We start from the raw sequence: 19680 nt of genomic DNA, 5'->3' as shown, positions 1-19680 counted from the left end.
GCCCCCATCAAACCTATGTCTAGATTACTACAACATTCTAACTTGCTCTGTCCTCTGGTTTTGCTTCCCTCCAATTCATTCTTGATGCCACAGGGAGAGTGACCTTTGAAATGGAAACCTCCAGGCATCTATCCCAATTTAAAACCCTGCAGGATCTCCCTACTGCTTCAGACAAAAACCCAAGCTCCTTTGCTTCCTGAGGCAGAGATATGAGTACATATGAATTTCAAAAAGTAATCATACAAGGTGGGCATAGTGGCACATGCCTGCAATCCCAGCACTGGGGAGGCTGAGGCAGGGGGATCGACATGGGTTCGAGGCCAGGCTGAACTACACAATGAGTTCAAGGCTAGCCTGAACTACAAAGGGAGACCCTGTCACGAAAATAATAAAAATAAAAATAAAAGTTCATACAGTAAAATAGATTTTTAGTATACAATTTTATAATATTTAACAGTTAACCACTGTCAACATCCAAAATTTCATGTTATTCCTTTGTAGGTACACTCTCTTCCAACCCTAATTTCTCAAAAAATGTCAATGAAAGGGATTTCATTCCTTAAAAACTAAAAATAAAAGAACAACTCAGGTTCCTTTAAGGTGTCTTTAATGTCACCGCCCATCTTTCACCTCCAAAATCTGTCCAACCGCGCAACTAGCCTGAACTTACTTTCAGGTTTAGGAAGCGCAAGCTTTCCTCCATTCTGTCTAGGTCTATGTCCCCAGATGAGACACGCATAGCCGCCTACCCGCCCAGCTCAGGTGCCTGCATCAGCTCGCCGTCGAGGCAATCAGATTTAGCATTCAGCGCGAGGGGGTGGGGTAGGAATGGGGGCGCGCATGCGCTGCCTCTCGCGCCCACCTGCCCCACCCTGTTCGTGACCCGCAGGCGTCCACCGTTGCCTGGCGCCCCAGGCCCTGAGGTGAGACGGTCGCCGCTGACACCCTCCCCTTTCGACCCTGAAGTACTCGGCCTGGTGGCCCCATGAAGTTCTAGAGGCATAGCGGAGTGCTGCGGCCTACGCCCATGAAGTCTGTAATTCTTCTGGTCGCCCTGTGGCTATGGCCTGCCTGCTTGCCGGCGTTTCCGGCGTCCCGGAGTAAGTGACCGGCCCGCCCTAGCCAGGGCACAGCCCTAGAGTTCCGTGCTGCTCGGGGTCCCACAGTTCTCCTGCCCCTTTCCAGGGTGCTGCGTGTCCCTCTGTCACCCATCTGCGCTGCCCCTGAGGGGACACTTTTCCTCCATCACCCTTGTCTCCTGCTTGGCATTCGCAACCCAGAGAACAAAACAGGAGCCGCGGACTGCGGGCCAGATTCGTATGTTTTTGTATGGCTAGCCTACTGACACCAATTTTGACTTTTTTTTTCCTACTGAAAACTGAACCCAGGGCCTTTACACTTAGTCACATCTCCTAGCCCTTTAGTTTTTGAGACAGAGTCTCACACTATCATTAAGTTGCTAGACTGACTCCAATTCGGTGTTTTCCTGCCTCAGTTTCCTAGAGTGCTGGGATTACAGGCATGCATCATCACACCCAGCAACATTTTAAAAAACATAAATATGAAGTGTCCTCTTCATAATATGTAAAGAGAATGAAGTTCAGATTTCACTGCTCTTAAAGATTTATAGGAGCTATGGCCATCCCTTTATGCACTGGCCCTGGCTGCTGTAATATATATAGCTGTTAAGTGGTTGTTTAACACGTAAGATTTGCAAACTTTAAAATATTTACTGTCTGACCCTTGACCCTGTGATAAAAGTTGGAAAGTGCCCCCACACTATAGGCAGCTGGCCAGGTCACTCATTGACCCAAGGATGCTGTCTTTTAGAGCAACTTGACTGAAAGGAGCTCAAAGCCAAGGTTAAGCAGAATTCTTATGATTCTCAAGGGACTATTTTTGTTCCCCTCAATAGCTGAAGGTTAAATTCAGCATTGCTGAGACATTACATTGCCAGTGTCATGTAGATGTTTTGAGATACGACTAAGTATGGTATCTGGTGCTGCTGTGACGTTTGCATTTATGGTCTAACTGCAGTTCATTCACTGTGACATTTAATATTGTTGGAGTTTGTTTTAACGAAGTCAATTCATAAAATTTAGCAAGTAGGTGTGAAAAAAGTGTAGTAATTACGCATATTTCAGAATTGTTAAAAGCTGTTAGTTGAGCTGAAAATGTTGTCTCACCCTATAAGCCTAGGTAGTCAAAAGGCTGAGGCAAAAAGATTGTAAAATCGAGGCCAATCTGGGTAATCTGGAGAAGCACTGTTTCAAAAGAAAAAAGGGCAGGGTTCTGGGGATGTAACTCAGTGGTAAAGAGCTTACCTAACAGGTACAAGGCCCTGGGTTCAATCCGCATACTGGAAAAAAATTAGATTTAAAAGCCAGGCATGGTGGTGCATGCCTGTAATCCTAGTACTTGGGAGGCTGAGGCAGGAGGATTGCCATGAGTTCAAGGCCAACCTGAATGAGGTAGTGAGACCTTGCTTTTAAAAAACATTAAATTTAAAAAATGAAAACACAGGGGCTGGGGATTTAGCTCAGCAGCATAAGCACCTGCCTTGCAAGCCGGTGGTCGTGAGTTCGGTCCCCGGTACCGATAAAAAAAAAAAAAGTTTAAAAAAAAATGAAAACACACCCCAACCTTAAATTATCATGAATAGCAGTGGGAAAAATTCTGGATAAAGCATCCAGATAACTAAAATTAACCTTTAAATTCAGTTTTTATTATTTTAAGCTGTTTTTAAGTCAAAGTCTTTGTAAAATGTTTCTTCCTTCCCATAAAGAACCGAAAACACAACGAAAATGACATACTTGACTATCGTTAGTACTAAGAACAGTATATTGCATTTTGGGAGTGGCAGGGCAGCAAGTCTCCAGTAGCATACAGAAGGACTTTCATTGAAGTGACATTAATCCTAGCTAGGACCTTTACCGCAGTCCCTGTATGCTTAACACAGAGCAGTCTCCCACCTGATTCCACAGTTCTGTGGCCTATTTTCTTTGCACCTTTCCCCCTAAACTTTCTTAGAGCTTTTAGGAAATGAAAGGGCACTCCTGAGAATGAGGAATGATTCTGTATGGAGTACACAAATATATAAAGACATAAATATATTCAGGTTATGAAACACAGACGATACCTTGAAAATGTAATTTATTTATTTTTCATAGAAATAGATAAAGGAATATGAAGAGCAAGGTTACTTATTTCTCTAGATCTGGCTTTTTTACTGTCTCCTATTTTTTTTTTTTTTACTTATATAAGTATACCAAACAAAACTGGGCTTATTTCAGTTGATTTGATTTAAATCAGTTATATATTTTATATGGACATTGCTAAAACTACTGTTGGCAAGAGCTGCAAATAAAAAAATTTTCTTTCATGCCAGAGATAAGGTGCATTGGTTTTTCTAATGAAAAGCAAATCTCAATACATTTTTCTGGGCTACCAGGACAATTTTGAGATTTTCTTATTCAAGCAGCACAGGCATATTAAATAAATACATTTATTGAAATCCTCAGTACCATTTTAATCTAATTCAGCTTGACAGGAAGGAGGCTTGGATATATAGAAGGCAACACTTACATCCTGGTGGTGCCAAATAAATATACTATATACTTAATTTTTGTGCATTCATTTAGTTGCCTGTATCTGATTTTTCAGAATTTTAAATACAGAGTCTCAGTATGTTGTTTACACTGGCCTTGAAATCACTATGTAGTCCAGGATAGTCTTGAACATAGTGATCCTCCTGCCTCAGCATCCTGAGTGCTGGGATTATAGGTGTGTGCCATCACACCCAGCTATTACTTTTGAATTTTTATATCACTTTTTATTTTATTGTATTTTATTTTTGGTATCAGGAATCAGGCTTAGGACCTTGTGCTTGCCAGGCAGGTGCTTGTGCCGCTAAGCTATATCCTTAAGCCACTTACTTTTGAATTTTTAAAAAACATCCCTCTTTCGTGTATTTTTAGTGTAAAATTTGCTTTATTACTTAATGAGAATTCCTTCTGCTTTTAAACAGTGCATAATTTCTGAAGTCACAACATATTTATGTATTCAAAAATATTAACTATTGCTAAAAGTATAGAATTTGCCTTTTATAATTTGTCACTAAATATTCATAGCGGCAAATACAAGACTGTAAAATGTCAGTTTGGGGGAAGTTTTGTATCTCACGAATAAAGTGCTTTTTTCCAGGTCACCTTATTGTACAAATGAGCAGAAATAGAGTTAAGGGCACAGATTGCAGTCCAGGGCGACAAAACCTCTTCACTGCTTCTCTAGATTGGTATTAAAGGGGGGTTCCGTCCACCTCCGTGTGTCTCTGCTCTGTCCTTGTTCTTTGTTCTAACAAACCCCAAAGGCAAGGGAGGTGTTAGAGTAGCAACCTGGCCTGTTTGTGGCTTTTTAAACCACATGATTTATTTTGCCTAATGGTAATTTTTTTCGGAGATTCCAATATTCATACCTTGACCAGTCAGAATCCCCGGGAGCTGCTTTCTGTGTCTTTTTGGTAGAATCCTGTTTATTTTTTAAAGAGTAGTTGTTTCTGACATTAACTAGTTACCCCCAACCTACTTGGATTGTCTCTGCTCTGACAAAATCACGCATCCCTCCAAGAAGACATAGTACAACCTGACGCGAAACACCAGGTGCCTGGGGCACACACCAAGCTTGTGGTGGGTGGTACTGGTACTTTGGACATTTTAACTAACAGAACTAGAACACATATTTTGAAGTCAGGAGCTTATGAGGATTACTCTTCCCCTGAATTCAAGTTGTATTCCTTTTTAAAAGTCTGTCTTGTTACTGTTTGTAGCGTAAAAGACTGCCTCCCATCATTTTTCATGAGACTGCGTCACGGGGTGTCACTGAGCTCACTCATGCAGCTTCCATCAGCTGGAAGCTCTACTGGGACCAGAAGGTCAAGGTGGCTTCTCATGAGCCAGAGCTTTCCCAACACAAATCCTCCTCTTCCTGAATCAATGCCAGGGTTTTTTTTAATACCACAGTAGCTGGCTTCCAAGAGGAGCTCTGCAAGCCCCCAAATGCAAGCTCTTAGCTATCAGAACTGCTAATGTCCCATGGACCTGGGAAGTCACAGAAGTGCAGCCACGTTCAGTGGGAAGGAGGAGCCCAGACAGAAACACCAGGAAGCGTGAGGACATCAAGTTACATTTCTTTAGCCAGAACTCTCAATTCGTATGAACATAACTACTTGTTGATCTGTCCCCCAAAATTAAAAACTGAATCCATCATAAGAAGCGGTAGAAAAAGCTCGCCATACTAAAAATCCTACTTATATTGGAATCTTTAAAAGACAAGCATACAAAATTCTTGGGTGAATTTTGGTTGTAGTCACCTTTATCACATTAAGGTTGCAGGCCAAGGACAAAGAGTCTGAGTCCTTAAAGCACAAAGACCAGACAGCATCGAGTGAACTTGCTTGTCTTGGTGGGCAACTTTTTAAAAAATCATCTTTTCTTCTTAAAACACATTCGTGTTTGTTTTTGACCACGCTGGCATGAAACTCCCGGCCTCCTGTGTTCTAGGCTGCCTCATCTTTGCTGCTGTACTGAGCTACCAATTCCCTCCTGGTACTTTCTGCTTCTACCTATCACTTAGCAGATATTTATTCTTTATCAAACCATATATTTAAATTAACAGTAGCGTTTGCCTTTAAACCTTAGTTTTTAAAACATAAATTTTATTTAAGTGCATGATAAGATGGTATCCATTTTATTTATTAAAATTTTATTTTATTTTATTTTTTGAGACAGAGTCTCACTATGTAGTGCAGGCCAGCCTTGAATTCATTGTGTAGCCCCGGCTGGCTTTGAACTCACAGTGGTCCTCCTGCCTCAGCCTCCCCAGTGCTGGGTTTACAAGTATACTCTGTCATATCTGACTTCATTTTCTATTGAGGGACATGTTTTTGTTTTGGTCTTAGAATTCCATTTTGACTTATTGTTTTTTAATGTATCTCTTTGTGTAGCCTAAACATTACTTTGAATCACCTTGGTATCATATATATTTGAACAGTATAACTTTCCACAGTCTTGTAGTATCATAATTTACCAGTCTGAGTGAACTGTAGAGACATTACTTCTCTTTCTATCCTGTTACTGTCCCTCATTCATGGCTGTCTTAAATTTCTTTTTTTGCACACATTAAGAACCTTAGAATGTTGTAATTCTTGTTTCTCCTTTTAAGACTTAATTTGGAAAACTCAAGCCATAATTTGCAAAAACTTATTGTATTTATCCATAGTTTTCCTCTTTCTTCCTGTCTGAGGTTCTAGGATTCCATTTGCCATTTCCTTTGTGTATGGTGAACATAATGTAGCCCTTCTAGTAGGAAAGCAAGTTCCAGCAGCAACTTCTCTTAATTTTTCTTTATCTGAGCAATTCTTGATTACCTTGATTCCTGAATGATGTTTCCCTTGGATACAGAATTCTAGGTTCTTGGTCCTTTTCTTCCCTGTACAAAGAATATTTGTTTCTCTCTTGCTTCTTTCAGCATTTTTTTGTTTCATCTTTAGTTTTCACAAGTTTGACCATCACATGTTTTGGTATGAGTTTCTTGGAGTTTCTTTTACTGTTTTTTAGTTCACTTGATCTCTTAAATCTTTATTATGTTCCTGTCTTTTGCCAAATTGGAGGAAACTGCAGCCACTTTTTCTTTTTTAATATTTTTTCCGACTCAACCTCTTCTCAAAGATGAATGTTAGATCTTTTTGTTAATTTTACAAGTCCTTAAGGTTCTATTAATTTCTTTCTCTCTGTGACTTCCTGGTTTTTTCTCTGTGTTCAAATTGAGCAATTGCTATCAGTCTATATTCATTGAATATTTTTTTGCAGGTGCTGGGTATTGAGGCTGCTGGCTTCACTACAGTTCCCTCAATCCTTTTTTATTTTTATTTCAAGATAGTTTCACTAAGTCACTAAATTGTCCAATGAGTTCCTCCTGCTTCAGGTGCCCAGAATTTTTTTGTTGTTCCTAAGCACTAAAAAAAATTGTTTTCAGTTACTGTGTTTTTCTGTTCTAAAATTTCAATTAGTTTTCTTTATGTCTTTTAAAATGATTTAAATGCTAAAGTTACCTACTTCTATTGTAGCTATCTTTTATTACCCTTTAAAGCAAACATTTCATATAAAAGTTCTCAAATTTAGGATTATACATCTTTAAAATACTATATTTTCCCCTGTTCTTTTTCCTACAGAAGAAGTATGAGTGATTTGGTTTTCCTTTTATTCAATTTAGAAACTATTGCTTCTTGGGCCAAGATTTAAGGTAATAGGCTTTTTTCTTTCTTCACACCTTAGTTGTTAATGAAGTAGTATGTTACTGTATAAGATTTTCAGTGTTCACCTTTCATTACTATCATAGTTTAATGCAATTTTTGGCATACTGTCATTTCTCAGAAAGAAAGAAGTATTTGGTTGCTTTTTGCTTTCATTTTTTAATATAAAGCTTACCCGGGAAAATTTTGTTAAATCAGTTCACTTACAATAGCACTCAGCTGGGGCCAGAGATTTAGCACAGTAGCATAAAGTGCCTGCTACAAGTGTGAGGTCGTGAGTTTGATCCCTGGTACCACAAAAAAAAAAAAAAAAAAAAAAAAAAAAAAAAAAAACCAAACAAACAAAAAAAAAAACTTGAGGCTTCCAGATATCACTTTAAAAATTTAGTTTACAGTATACATATTTACATAAATAACAGAATAGTAAGTTTTGTTGGTGTGGCTTGTGTAAGGATCAACACCGAGGTAGAGCCCTTTTAATAGGCTTTTGTGAAGGCGACATGGCGTGGGGTTTGTTGTGCCTGGGTGCAGGCATACAGAGGGTGATAAGGTCATCTGCCAGGAGCAAAGAGAAAGGGGAATTTTTTCATAGAGCTTGAAAGAAAGAAAAATGGTCAAAGTTCTCCAGCTGTCTTACATCTCAGTAGGTAGAGTCCATGAGGCATCCGGTGTAAATTTTTGCATGTCCCCAGATACCTGGGCACCTGTAAGATTCCTTGTCCTACCTTATCTCTTTTACAACATCCTGTGTTTGTCAGTGACAGCCTCAGTGCTGAGCTGAGTCCTGCTGAGACCAATGCCTCTGCAGGCAAGCAGTTTGGATCCTGGGAGAGTTAGTTCAATGCGAGCCTTACTGTTTATTATACAGTTTCTGTTTAAAAACAGTAAATTTACACATCCTAGATCATTTAAAGGAACTGCCTTGGCCTTAAAATTACATTAAGGGGCTCGGGATTTAACTCAACGGCGTAAGTGCCTGCCTTACAAGCACGCAGTCATGAGTTTGATCCCCGATACCAAAAAAAAAAAAAAAATTACATTAAATATTTCTAAAATGTAATAGTATCTTTGGCCACAAAAATCAAAGTTTCAGCCAGGTGTGATGACTCATACCTAGGCAATGCCAGCACTCAGAAGGCAGGAGGATTGCTGCAAATTCAAGGCCAGCCTGGGCTACATAGTGAGTTCAAAACCAGCCTGAACTAGGTAACAAGACCCTGTCTCAAAAAAAAAAAAAAAAAAAAGAAAGAAAGAAATCAAATTTTCTCAAATGAGACAAAGGAACCAAGCCACTCCCAGCTCTATGGTAAAAAAATAAAAAAAGCAAAAACAAAACCTCCCTAAAACCTCATGAGTTCTATTTTCAGATCTATAGTCTTAAATTTGATAATTTTCATATTACTTTTCTTACTGAAAATAATAAAATCATGATATAATTAAAGTGGGAAATACAATTCTTGGTTTATAAATTTCAATTAGCTTTTAAATCTACAGTGAAAATAACACCTTAGTAAAATTAAATTTTTAGAAAAAATTTTTTGGGGAGCGTTACTGAGAATTGAGCTAATTCCCCAGTCCTGTCTGAAAGGATTTTGGCCCAACAGGACACTGTAGCCAGGAAAGCCACAACCAGAAGCAGGAAGCCCCATCTCCCCTGCCCCTAGGAAGTTACCTGTGACACCATCTTCCTGCCCCTGGAAATTTATATATGGCGCCAAACCTAGGACCAATGGGTTACCTGTGCATCCCTAATGCCCACCTTAGGTTCCACCCCAAACTGAAGCTATTTACATGCCCCCACGCCACGTGTCTGCCGGAGAGATCGCCGGACGCCAGCGGTGGGGGTGCCGGTCATCTCTCTCCATGTTCTCAGAATAAAGGCTGCTTTTTATTTTATACTTCTCATCTTTTGGAAATATTTTTCATCTTTTGGAAATAATCCTAGCATTTGGTGCCGTGACTTGATTGGCAGGTGATTGACTCCTGGGACACACCCAGTTGAGTCCCCTAGCCGATAACCAGGTAACATCCTGGATTAATCCCGAGCTTTTTCCTTCCCCAAGACGTCCCTGTCGCCAGCCTCCTGCACTCAGCATCGGCCAGATTGATTTCAGGTGAGCACTCCCTGGGGGAACTTTTGGCACTGGGCAGACCCAGTCGACTGTTCTCCCCATTCGAGTGGGTCTGTGCATTTTCACATCCTTAGGACAGCCCAGGGCAGGGTTCTTTCTGGGCAAACCTGCGTCCACAAAATCTCTCACGTTCTTTGTGTTCGGGTAGCCCAAAGCAGAGATTTTTGGACCACCCACACTGAAAGAATTGCCTCACTTCCCTTAAAGCCTCGCGCTTTCACGGGAAAAACTGTTACCGACCCCATGTGGGCTCCACTCGTAAATCTCTCAATGACGACTGGAATTTACGAGTTTTTGGAACCGTAGCCGCCGCGTGGTGCCACAAATGAGTGACGGCTTGTTCTGGACCACCGGCTTTTTTCTTGCCTGAATCAGTCATGGGGAATGTATTTTCTAACTCCCAAAAGATGCCTTTACAATGCCTAATTTCCAATTTACGTACTCTAAAAATTAAAAGTACCATAAAAACTAAACAATTAACTTTTTACTGCCAGAAAGTCTGGCCAACCTACCCGCTTATCGGCAAGCGTTGGCACAAAGAAGGAACATTTGACCCCTGCATTCTCAGGAACTTGTATGATTTTTGTCAAGCTGGCAACAAGTTATTAGAACTCCCTTATATTAAGGCCTTTCTTATTCTGAGAACACACCCATCTCTCATTAAGTCTTGTGCTCCTGCTCAGATACTTTTAGCTAAGTCTACTGCGCTGTAAACTTTTTCATCCTGCCCTCTGGTGTTTTCCCAGCCGCTGCCTGCCTACCCCCAAACTCATTCCCTGCCGTTACCTCCCGCCGGACCGCTCTCCTCTCCCCCTATGCCTGATTCTCTCAGCCGCTCTAATAGGGATTAGATCCCTAATAGGGATCTCCCGCTGTGTGATCCTCTTCCCCTCTTCCCCTCTTCCTGGGACCCATAACTCTCCCAGCGGCTCTGGTCCCTCTGTTAGCGCTTCCTCACAGTCTCTGACTTCTTCTTCTCCTGAGAATTCTCTATCCCCTACAGCATTCTCACCGCCCGCCCACCACACTAGGTCTCGGTCGCTATGTCCTTCCAGCAGGTGGCGTGATTGTTCCAGCTTGCGCCAGGAACAGTCACCATGTTGCAACCCTCTGCCACATGGCATGGCGCTGCCATGTTCAGGAGGGTCACATTGGCGACAGGGCGCCGCCATGTTTTGGGTCACGTGACAAGGCGCTGCCATGTTCCCAGGACCCTCACTGCCAACTGGTGCCCCCTTGTGGCTCCTCTTGTGAACTGCAACAGCTGCCCTGTTGCAGTGCACATGATGTTTCATTGTGCTGCCGACAGCAGTCCTCTCGCTGCAAGGCACACAGTGAGACGCCATCTGCCTGTGTTTCCCAGGGTGACCGGCAGCAGTTCTGTAGCCACTCTACAGATGATTGCTCACACGCGGCTACCAGACAGATGGCTGCCCAATGGCCCTCTACTCCGGAATCTTCTCCTCAGGCTCTGCTACCGCTTCGGGAGCAAGCTGGCCCCAAAGGACTTGTTAACATCCATGTGCCTTTTTCCCTTTCTGATCTATCTCAGACTGCCCATAAATTAGGTAGCCTCTCTGATGACCCAGAGGATTATATCAGGCAATTTAAATTTATTACTAATTGTTATGATTTACATTTTAAGGATGTTTATGGGATTCCAAATACCACTCTCAGCTCACAAGAACAGAATCAGCTGTGGCAAGCAGCTCAAAAAGAAGCTGATCACAGACATGAGGTAAACACCACTGATAATGACCCTGGGCCTATAGCTGTGCCAGAGCAGGACAAGCAAACTAACTATAACAAACTTTTAAAATAGGTCCAGGAGGATGATAAAAACTCAGCTGTGTTCCTAAATTGGCTTTCTAATCCTCAAGCCCCGTGAGCAGTTCCAGCTTCGCATGCTGCATCGGGCTGCCTCCCAGCCCCTCCCCCATGCGTCATCCCAGCCCCTCCCTCCCCCATGCGCCATCATCATCATCGTCGCTGCCATCTTACATGTTTCTGAGGGCAGTCCCAGCCTGCCCCTGCACGCCACGTCCCAGCACTTGCCCCACCCCCACGCTGGGTGTGCTCTGCCGGCGTGCCACAAAACAGCAGCTCAGCAGTTTCACTCAGGCATGCATTTTTTACAATTCGGCTCTGCTCAAGAGATGCTATTGTTTTAATCACAATTCTCAAACCATTTAATCAAAGTTACTGGCCACCTGATAATTTTACCAGCCTTGTTTATCAATCAAAGCCTTCACCAATCTCCTGTTTAACAACTAAGGTTGTAAATTCCTTTTTGCTGGGAACCACTAGCTCTATTTCAAGACAAGGGTTTTCTTTTAAGTTTTATTTTATTTGTCTTGGTTCATACTACTGCAAATAACAACTTTAAAAGTAAATGTGTTCAAAATTTGACAGTATTAGATCAGTTTTGATAGATCTATTCATAAGATTGCTAAACCTTTACTGTAAAATGTTTCCATTAAGGCCTTTTTGGGCAGACTAAAGCCTTTTTTGTTAATTCCACGTGACACCCTATTAAAAAAAAAGCGGTGTGACATCCAGATAAAGCCTGCTCTCTGATCTAAAATGCCAATATTAAATTCCTACATACTTACTTAATTCTACTGTAGTCCAAATCCCAAACAAAAAGGCAAAACTTGACCTTCAAACCTTATAGAGATCTTAATATGTTTTTTCATATTTTTAACACTTGTGACACTTGGAGTTCTGGGCAGGTAAACCTACACAAGGCGGAGCTACTGGCCCCCCATGGACCACACTCAAATGCAGCAGAAGACATTGGGCAACAAAATGCCCCATCCTGGTGTTCTTTGAGACCTTACTCCAGGGCTGCTGAACTGTCCTAGCCACCAAAGCGTGGGTAAGCCATCCTAACTTCTAGCCCTCACAGAAAATGCCGACACTGCCAGATCCCATTGCTGAAAAAAATTGCTGCTGAAGACTGAGGGGGTTCAGGGCAACAACAGTCCCTTTAAGGTGTCCGTCTCAGATTCCAAGTCACACTAAAGTCTCAGGTAAGACATTCTCTACATTTGTGGACATAGAGGCCGTATATACAGAGTTCTTCCTGAGTATTCAGGCTGCTATATTAAGTCCTCAATCTCTATGACAGGGTATTGATGGTCAACCTATGCCATTTATAAACAGAGCCTATTTTGTGCAGGTCCCAGTCCTAAATCTTAAAATGCTTTCACAGCTTCCACCTGTTGTTGCTGGTGGACCTCTCCTCAGTGATATAAACCACCCCCTTCCTTTCTTACTCACCAATTTGTCAGACAACCCTAGTCAAGACTGACAGATACATTTTGTCTTTTCACTTTGTTTATACTTTTTCAGGATACATAAAAGCCTTTCCCACAATCAGGTAAACTGCTGATAGAACCAGGTTTCAGCGACCCATGCCTAAATCAAAGTTGCTGGACTCCCATCCTGGTTTCACATCACTCAGGCTAAGAGGTGCCCTCCCAGCCCTAAATCTGAATGGTCATCTCATCTTCTGTCACCTACCCATCTCCATCTCACAAAGGCCTCGCAGCCACAGTTAACAGGCTAAGTCATGTTTTGTTATCCACTTTGGTTCCTAATTTCTTACATTCTATTAATGATCATTTTTACAGCAGGACTCTTGCCAGTCTTTCCTAAAGACTCCCACATCATGTGTAAGATAATCTTCATAATGTTCTATATGATAACAGTTGCAGTTCTTTCTACTCTCAGCTGTCTGGTTAAACGTGACATCCCTGAAAGCCTTACCTTACCTTCCCTATACTGGGACAGCCATCGCCTTCCCTGCTCCCCCTGTTTCTTCCAGTTCAACTCCTGGACAAGAGATAAGTTTTATACACCTACCCTCTTAACTTTTATGCTTTCAGATGGGGGAATAATCACCTCTCATAACATCATTTCTCCTAACCCCACATTTAATTTTCAGAATTCTGCCTTACCGTGGAACATGTCTAAATCAAAGGCACCTTTCCCTCTACCTCACCTGGTTCCTTAAATATGACAGTGCCATGTCTCCTCATAACATCTTGTCTCTTTGTTTTTCCAGTCTAACATACGTACATTCACCAGTGAAGTTGTCCTGGCCAAAACACCTGGCACCAGCATCTACCTGGGCATCAACCTTCATCCCATCAACTCCCCTAGGCTACAGTACAGTGCCCTCTGCCAGCAGGAAGTAGTTAAAGAGAGAAATCTTCGCCCCTTTTCATAATAATAATCATAAGACTGGATATGAAAGGGTTTTGGCCCAGACAGGACACTGTAGCCAGGAAAGCCACAACCGGAAGCAGGAAGCCCCTATTTCCCCTGCCCCTAGGAAGTTACCTGTGACGCCATCTTCCCGCCCCTGGAAATTTACATATGGCGCCAAACCTAGAACCAATGGGTTACCTGTGCATCCCTAATGCCCGCCTTAGGTTCTACCCCAAACTGAAGCTATTTACATGCCCCCATGCCATGTGTCCACCGGAGAGATCGCCGGACGCCAGCGGTGGGGGTGCCGGTCATCTCTCTCCGTGTTCTCAGAATAAAGGCCGCTTTTTATTTTATACTTCTCATCTTTTGAAAATATTTTTCATCTTTTGGAAATAATCCTAGCACTTTCAAAAAGTTTTTAATTATGAGCCAGGATCTTGCTAACTTACTGAGTTGCCCAGACTGGGTTACAGCTTGCAATCTTCTGCCTCAGCCTCCCAACGTGCTGGAATGACAGGCATGTGCCACCTCTTGCCCAATTAAACTTCTGTTCTTTTTTTTTTTTTTATCGGTACTAGGGATTGAACTCATGACTGCCTGCTTGCAAGGCAGGCGCTTGTGCCACTGAGCTAAATCCCCAGCCCTAAACTTCTATTCTTTAAAAATAATTTCTTAAATGTAGGTGGTACTGTCCAGTAAATACAATACAAAACAGAGTTATAAGCATGACATGTTTTTTCCAGACAGGCTCTTGCTAAGTAGTTCAGCCTGGCCTTGAACTCACTATGTAGTCAAAGTTGGCCCAAAATTCCTGACAATCCTCTTACCTCAGCCTCTCAATTATTGGGATTATAGGGATGTGCCGTTATGCCTGCCAGCATGACATTTTAATATTCACACAAGTCATAAGCATACAGCAGAACTATAGTTAACACCCTGTGTAGCCAAACCAAAAAACAAAATATTTCTAGCCTAGTTTAGAAGCATAATGCAAACATAATGTATGCAAATATTTAAATATATAACAAATTTGAATGACTAAAAATTTATGATACATAGGAAACTGGGTTTATCCACAAAAAAACTTTGGTTCCTGTTTGTTTTGTTTTGTTTTGTTTATTTTAAAGACAGTAAAATTCAACGAAACAAAAGAGAGAAAGCCAGTCGAAACAAAGCAGCAAAATTGGTACAGAATTTCAAGGCAGGATACTAGGAAAACAACAATAGCTACCATAGTATATCTTGTTATCTTCACAATAACTATTGTCATTCCATCAGGTATAAAGCCAAAAATAAAACAGACTAAAACCAATCAAAACAGAATATTGAGTAGAGCAAAATGATTAATCAGAACAAAGCAAAACAGTGAGAACTACATTGGGCTTCAAAGACAAGATAGAAAGAAATCCCCCATACTCGCTAAATTGCATGCTGTCATCCTCCCAAGAGATGCTCAGAAAGCCGGCCCCAGGCTTGCAAAATCAACCAAACAATACAAGCATTTAGTTGCTTTATGTACCTTAGTTGCTATCAACTCAGCCTGTCCTTGGAACCAGCTGGTTGCTGGATGGGGGAATGTTACTCTCAGGAGGCACTATCTTGACTTCTCTCTTCCTCGAACCTGCATGTCTTGTGTGGTTTACCAGAAAGGCTGACTTGTTGGCTTCTTGGTAGGTCCTCCCAATCCCAGCGTGGCCAATTCTTGGGAGACACTGACTTTTCTCCTGATTCCTGTTTTTCTCATGATAAATTTAAGAGTAGTTAACTTATTTTTACCTGACTCAGTTCCCACTTATGCTTTGAAGTAAGAAAACACTGTATTTAGATTGTCATCAGTATTCCTAGATATATCTTAACATATGGAAGGTATGAATTTTTTATAGTAGAGCAAAATTTTGTATTGTTTTAAAATTTTATCTTAATGTGCATATGTATTTTTATTTTGTTTTTGTTTTGTTTTTTGTTTTTATCGGTACCTGGGATCGAACTCACGACTGCCTGCTTGCAAAGCAGGCGCTTATGCCGCTGAGCTAAATCCCCAGCCCCATATATGTATTTTTAAATATAATAGTCCAGTTGGCACTGGGCAGAATTTTGCATGTTTTATTTATTTTATTTTACTTAATTATAGAGATCCTTTCCCTGACCTTATCTTGGTCTGGGGAGTTTATGTTTGTAATCCCAAGGAAAAGTTATTGGAACACCAATAAGTTAATTCTGATCTGCGAGTTCCAGTGCAACCCACAGCAACAATAAAGACAGTAAGACATATTTATAGTTATGGGGAGCCAAAGGGGTCCTAAGTCTAGCCAAGATGGTGGTTCACTGGAACAAAGGCCATGACCCCAGGGCCCAACCTGGGTTTTATTTGTGAAGAAGGGAATGGATAGCAGATGAGTGACTGCGAGAATGGTGGGAAATATGTGGATGCTATGAGCTGGGCTAGATAGGAGGCCTGAAATCACCTCTACAATAGCAGGGGGGAGGTTATGCAGAAAGAGTAGCCTGCATAACACAATAGAGGTAGCATCTAATATTTTGGGGTCAGGTTCTTCAGCTCTGACATGTAAACTTCTCTGCCCTGGGAAGTCATAGCCTCTTATCTCAAGGCTAGATCCCAGTTGACAGCTGGAGCTGTGGCTCTTCATCCTGTCCGACTCAATCATGTTTTTTGGAATCACGGGGCAGGGAAACAGTGACTGTCATTTCAAAGATTAAGGATCAGCACCTCAGCCAGCCCTACTTACATTGCTTAGAGCCAATTGCAGGGAGAAGGAAATAGCTTAGCCAGCTCTGTACATATCAGTACATGGAGACAGAGCCAGTTTTAGCCAAAATGGAGATAATTCCTCTTTACTCAAGGAGAGCCATCCAGGGAGTCCTCCAACACTTAATATTCACGTATATTTTAAAATAAGAATTGTGTTCCTGCAAGGATGTTTCTCCTCACCACACCCTTACTCTTTGCCAGCAGCCCTGTGGCATTTCTTCATGACATTCTTGTACCCCTTATGCACACCTGCTTTGCAGGCAGGCTGTGTTCAAACCCCAGCCGTCCGGCTTACAAATTGAATTTAAGACAAATTACTTGTCCTTACCAAGTATCTTCTTTTTTCTCTTCACCAAAACACTCTTCACATTCCAGGCCCTTAAATATAGTGCCTGTACCTACTAATCACTCCGTGAGTTAGAGCTATCAATCACTATCTTCCAACTTCCTCTTCAGAGTTCTTGCTATTTTTGTTTCTACAGTTGTTAGTACCATTTCCTTTCCTTTCCTGTTATTTGCATCACATGGCCAGTTCTCCTTCCACTGTAACAGGAAGTGCAGGTAGCTCAGCTCGCCCATAGCTCCCAAATCTGAGATTCCAGCGAAGCCTTGGATCAACTTAAGAGATAGCATCCTGCCTGAGAGACCACAGGAGTCACACATCCATGTCAGAGGCTGGAGCAGATTCTTACCTAAGCCACATTCTGGGACATTTCTGTTTGCTTGGTAAAAGTAGAGGAGATATTATACCGGCATAGACCACAAGCATTCAAGGTATAATAACTCAGCTTCTAGTCAGGCCAGTGTATTCTCTGTAAGAACTTGAATTTTGTTCAACTTTCAGGCGTCTCATGAAAAATGGAGAAAAACAGGTTTGTTCAGTGGCCAGAGTCATCAGGGAGGATATTTGAGGCTAACTGCCTTTTACTACCTTGCTGGCAGCTTTTTATGGAGAAGAGTCCTGATTAGTGCAGAGCTGAGAAGATCCTTTTATAAAATATGTAGATGCTTAAAGGGAGGTCAGAAGCAGGGGGTGGGGAATGTGTGGAGAGAGGATGGATTTAAGAATAGAACAGTATACATTAAGGAAGGAAGAAAAGCAAGGTAGGAGGCAGGGTGCTTGGTTGCTAGGCAGCTGTGAACAGGGTTTTGGCGTTGCCTGAGTAACAGTAGAAGGGGATAATGGGTACTTCAAGACTTTTTTCAGGAGTCACCTAGTAGTAAGTACCCCCTTTCCCTCCCTTTTGACTTTCCAGCTTCCCTAGTAGGCACTTAAGTATTCTATTTGCTTGTGTTTTCAATTAACCTTTGTTTTAATTGGAAGGTTAAGATACTTAATTTCTAGTGATGTTGGTATCTTAACATCTGGCTGGCAACATTCCTAAAAACGGAACAGTTGCACTCCTGAGCCAGTAGGAGCCTGTTCTAGCAAACTGAGTTAGTGGACACAATCAAGGGCCGGGGTTCCCATTGAATCCTACCTTACATGAAAAAACAAGTTAAAAAGATGTCAAGCGATGCCTCTTTTGCACCAGTCTGACTCATTCATTTTATTAAGAACCTGAAAACATAATTTTGCTCATTTTAAGTGAGAGTCGGCCCTGCCTCAAAAATGCTTTGCTCCTCGCTTCTTTATTTCCACTTTTCAGTAAATAAGAAACAGATTTAGGTTAGTAGATTCTGTTGTTGTGTCACATAGAATAGTAAATGCTACTTATTATGTGTTTGATTCCCGCCCCCAAGGGTTAACTGTGTCACCCAGTGAAGAAAAAAACTTGAATCATTATGTGCAAGTGTTAGAGAACCTAATACTGAGCGTCCCCACAAGACAGTCAGCCCAGGAGAAAGCATCAAAGTCTCCAAAACATGTCTATTCTCCAGATCCGGCCGTGTCAAGACTGAAGGCACTCAGCACCCTGGGAAACGCGGCCATTGAGGATGGCACCCCCACCAGCGGGTACAGCTCAGTGTTCCCTGGCACAGGCTCCACACTGGGCTCAGACAGCAGGATACCTCCTGGGAGCAGGGTACCTCCTCAGAGCCCCACAGCCCCTGAGACCACAGCCTTCTGGTCCATCAAACCCAACAATGTCTCCATCGTCTTGCGCACCAAAGAACCTTATGTGGAAAGCGAGCCAGAGCCAGAGCCAGAGCTGGAGCCAGAGCCAAAGCCGGAGCCGGAGCCAGAGCAGGAGGTGGAACACACCCAGGCCATGAGGTCCACCACCAGGTCCTCCACCAGCCCTCCCGACACCTCCACACATGCAAACACAGACTCGGAGTGGTCCACGGAGTGGGAAGACGTTCCCCAGCTCTCCGGTGAAAACTTTGAAGAGCCAGTTCATCATCATTCCCAGATCATGAACAATGATGACATTTTAAGGAAAATCTCAGATATCCACTTCCAGCTGCAACAGGCACCGCTGGGTGACAGCAATGATCCAGAGTATCAAGAGATCATTGAGGGCTCCAAGGAGAGCCTGAAGCGAAGTCTCGCTCTGGCAGCCGCAGCAGAGCACACCCTGGAAAAAATGTACGAATCCCACGTCTTTCCAGAAGGACCAACCAGAAAGGGGCTCTACGGCATCAAAACTGTTATCGACATGCTGTATAAGTCTAGATCTAAGTTATCAAAGTATTTAGATATTGACTATATTCCACCAGACATGAGAGAAAAGGCAACCATAGTATTGAATACATTGCAAAACATATTATGTGTAGGTCAAGATGACACTCAAAGCCTAAATAGGAGGTTACTAAGAAATAAGGTGAAGGGCCGGGGATATAACTCAGTGGCACAGAGCCTGCCCGGCAAGCGTGAGGTTCTGAGGTTAAAAAGAAATAGTAATAACATAAAATACCCAGGCAAAATGCATTCATACACAGGAAAACAAGCATTCTGGTGATTTCTAAAGCTGTATCTATTTTCTAATGTAGTTCAGTGTACTAACATGCTTATATGTTATGTATAATGAAAACTTTTATATGCACTGAAAATCCAATGATTTGAAATAAAATTTTGGTTTTGGAGTTAGTAGTTTTTCTCATTAATTTAGAAAGTTGTGATGGGCCAGAGATACAGCTCAGTGGCATAAGCGCCCACCTGGCAAGGTCCTAAGTTTGATTCCTGACTGCTCCCTCCAAATTTAGAAAGTTGTAGAGATCTGATCTTTAAAATAATGGTTAACTAAATTTGTCTGTTTTCTGGCTAAGAGACTGTATACTGTCCTGCTATAGCCAATTTTAAATAA

General features: G+C 42.0%; 1 protein-coding gene across 1 annotated transcript; it reads left to right on the top strand.

Annotated features, from left to right (window-relative positions):
* Positions 1 to 590: 590 nt before the first annotated feature.
* Spesp1 (sperm equatorial segment protein 1) lies at positions 591 to 19459 on the top strand. The gene is made up of 2 exons (XM_063256852.1): positions 591 to 1100; positions 18173 to 19459. The coding sequence occupies exons 1-2, from the start codon at positions 1028 to 1030 to the stop codon at positions 19333 to 19335; spliced, it is 1236 nt and encodes a 411-aa protein (XP_063112922.1). The 5' UTR covers positions 591 to 1027; the 3' UTR covers positions 19336 to 19459.
* The last annotated feature ends 221 nt before the right edge of the window (positions 19460 to 19680 follow it).

The sequence above is a fragment of the Cavia porcellus genome, unplaced genomic scaffold (genome assembly GCF_034190915.1).
Source record: "Cavia porcellus strain 051 isolate PalLab524CR breed Dunkin Hartley unplaced genomic scaffold, mCavPor4.1 scaffold_10, whole genome shotgun sequence".
NCBI classification, from domain to species: Eukaryota; Metazoa; Chordata; class Mammalia; order Rodentia; family Caviidae; genus Cavia; species Cavia porcellus.
This window is presented reverse-complemented; position numbering and strand designations above follow the sequence as displayed.

Bases quoted from the DNA above. Each gene is read 5' to 3' on its own strand.
- Spesp1 (XM_063256852.1), top strand. From the start codon at position 1,028: ATGAAGTCTGTAATTCTTCTGGTCGCCCTGTGGCTATGGCCTGCCTGC. The intron at 1,101-18,172 runs GTAAGTGACCGG...CCCGCCCCCAAG, and splicing joins GGCGTTTCCGGCGTCCCGGA to GGTTAACTGTGTCACCCAGT.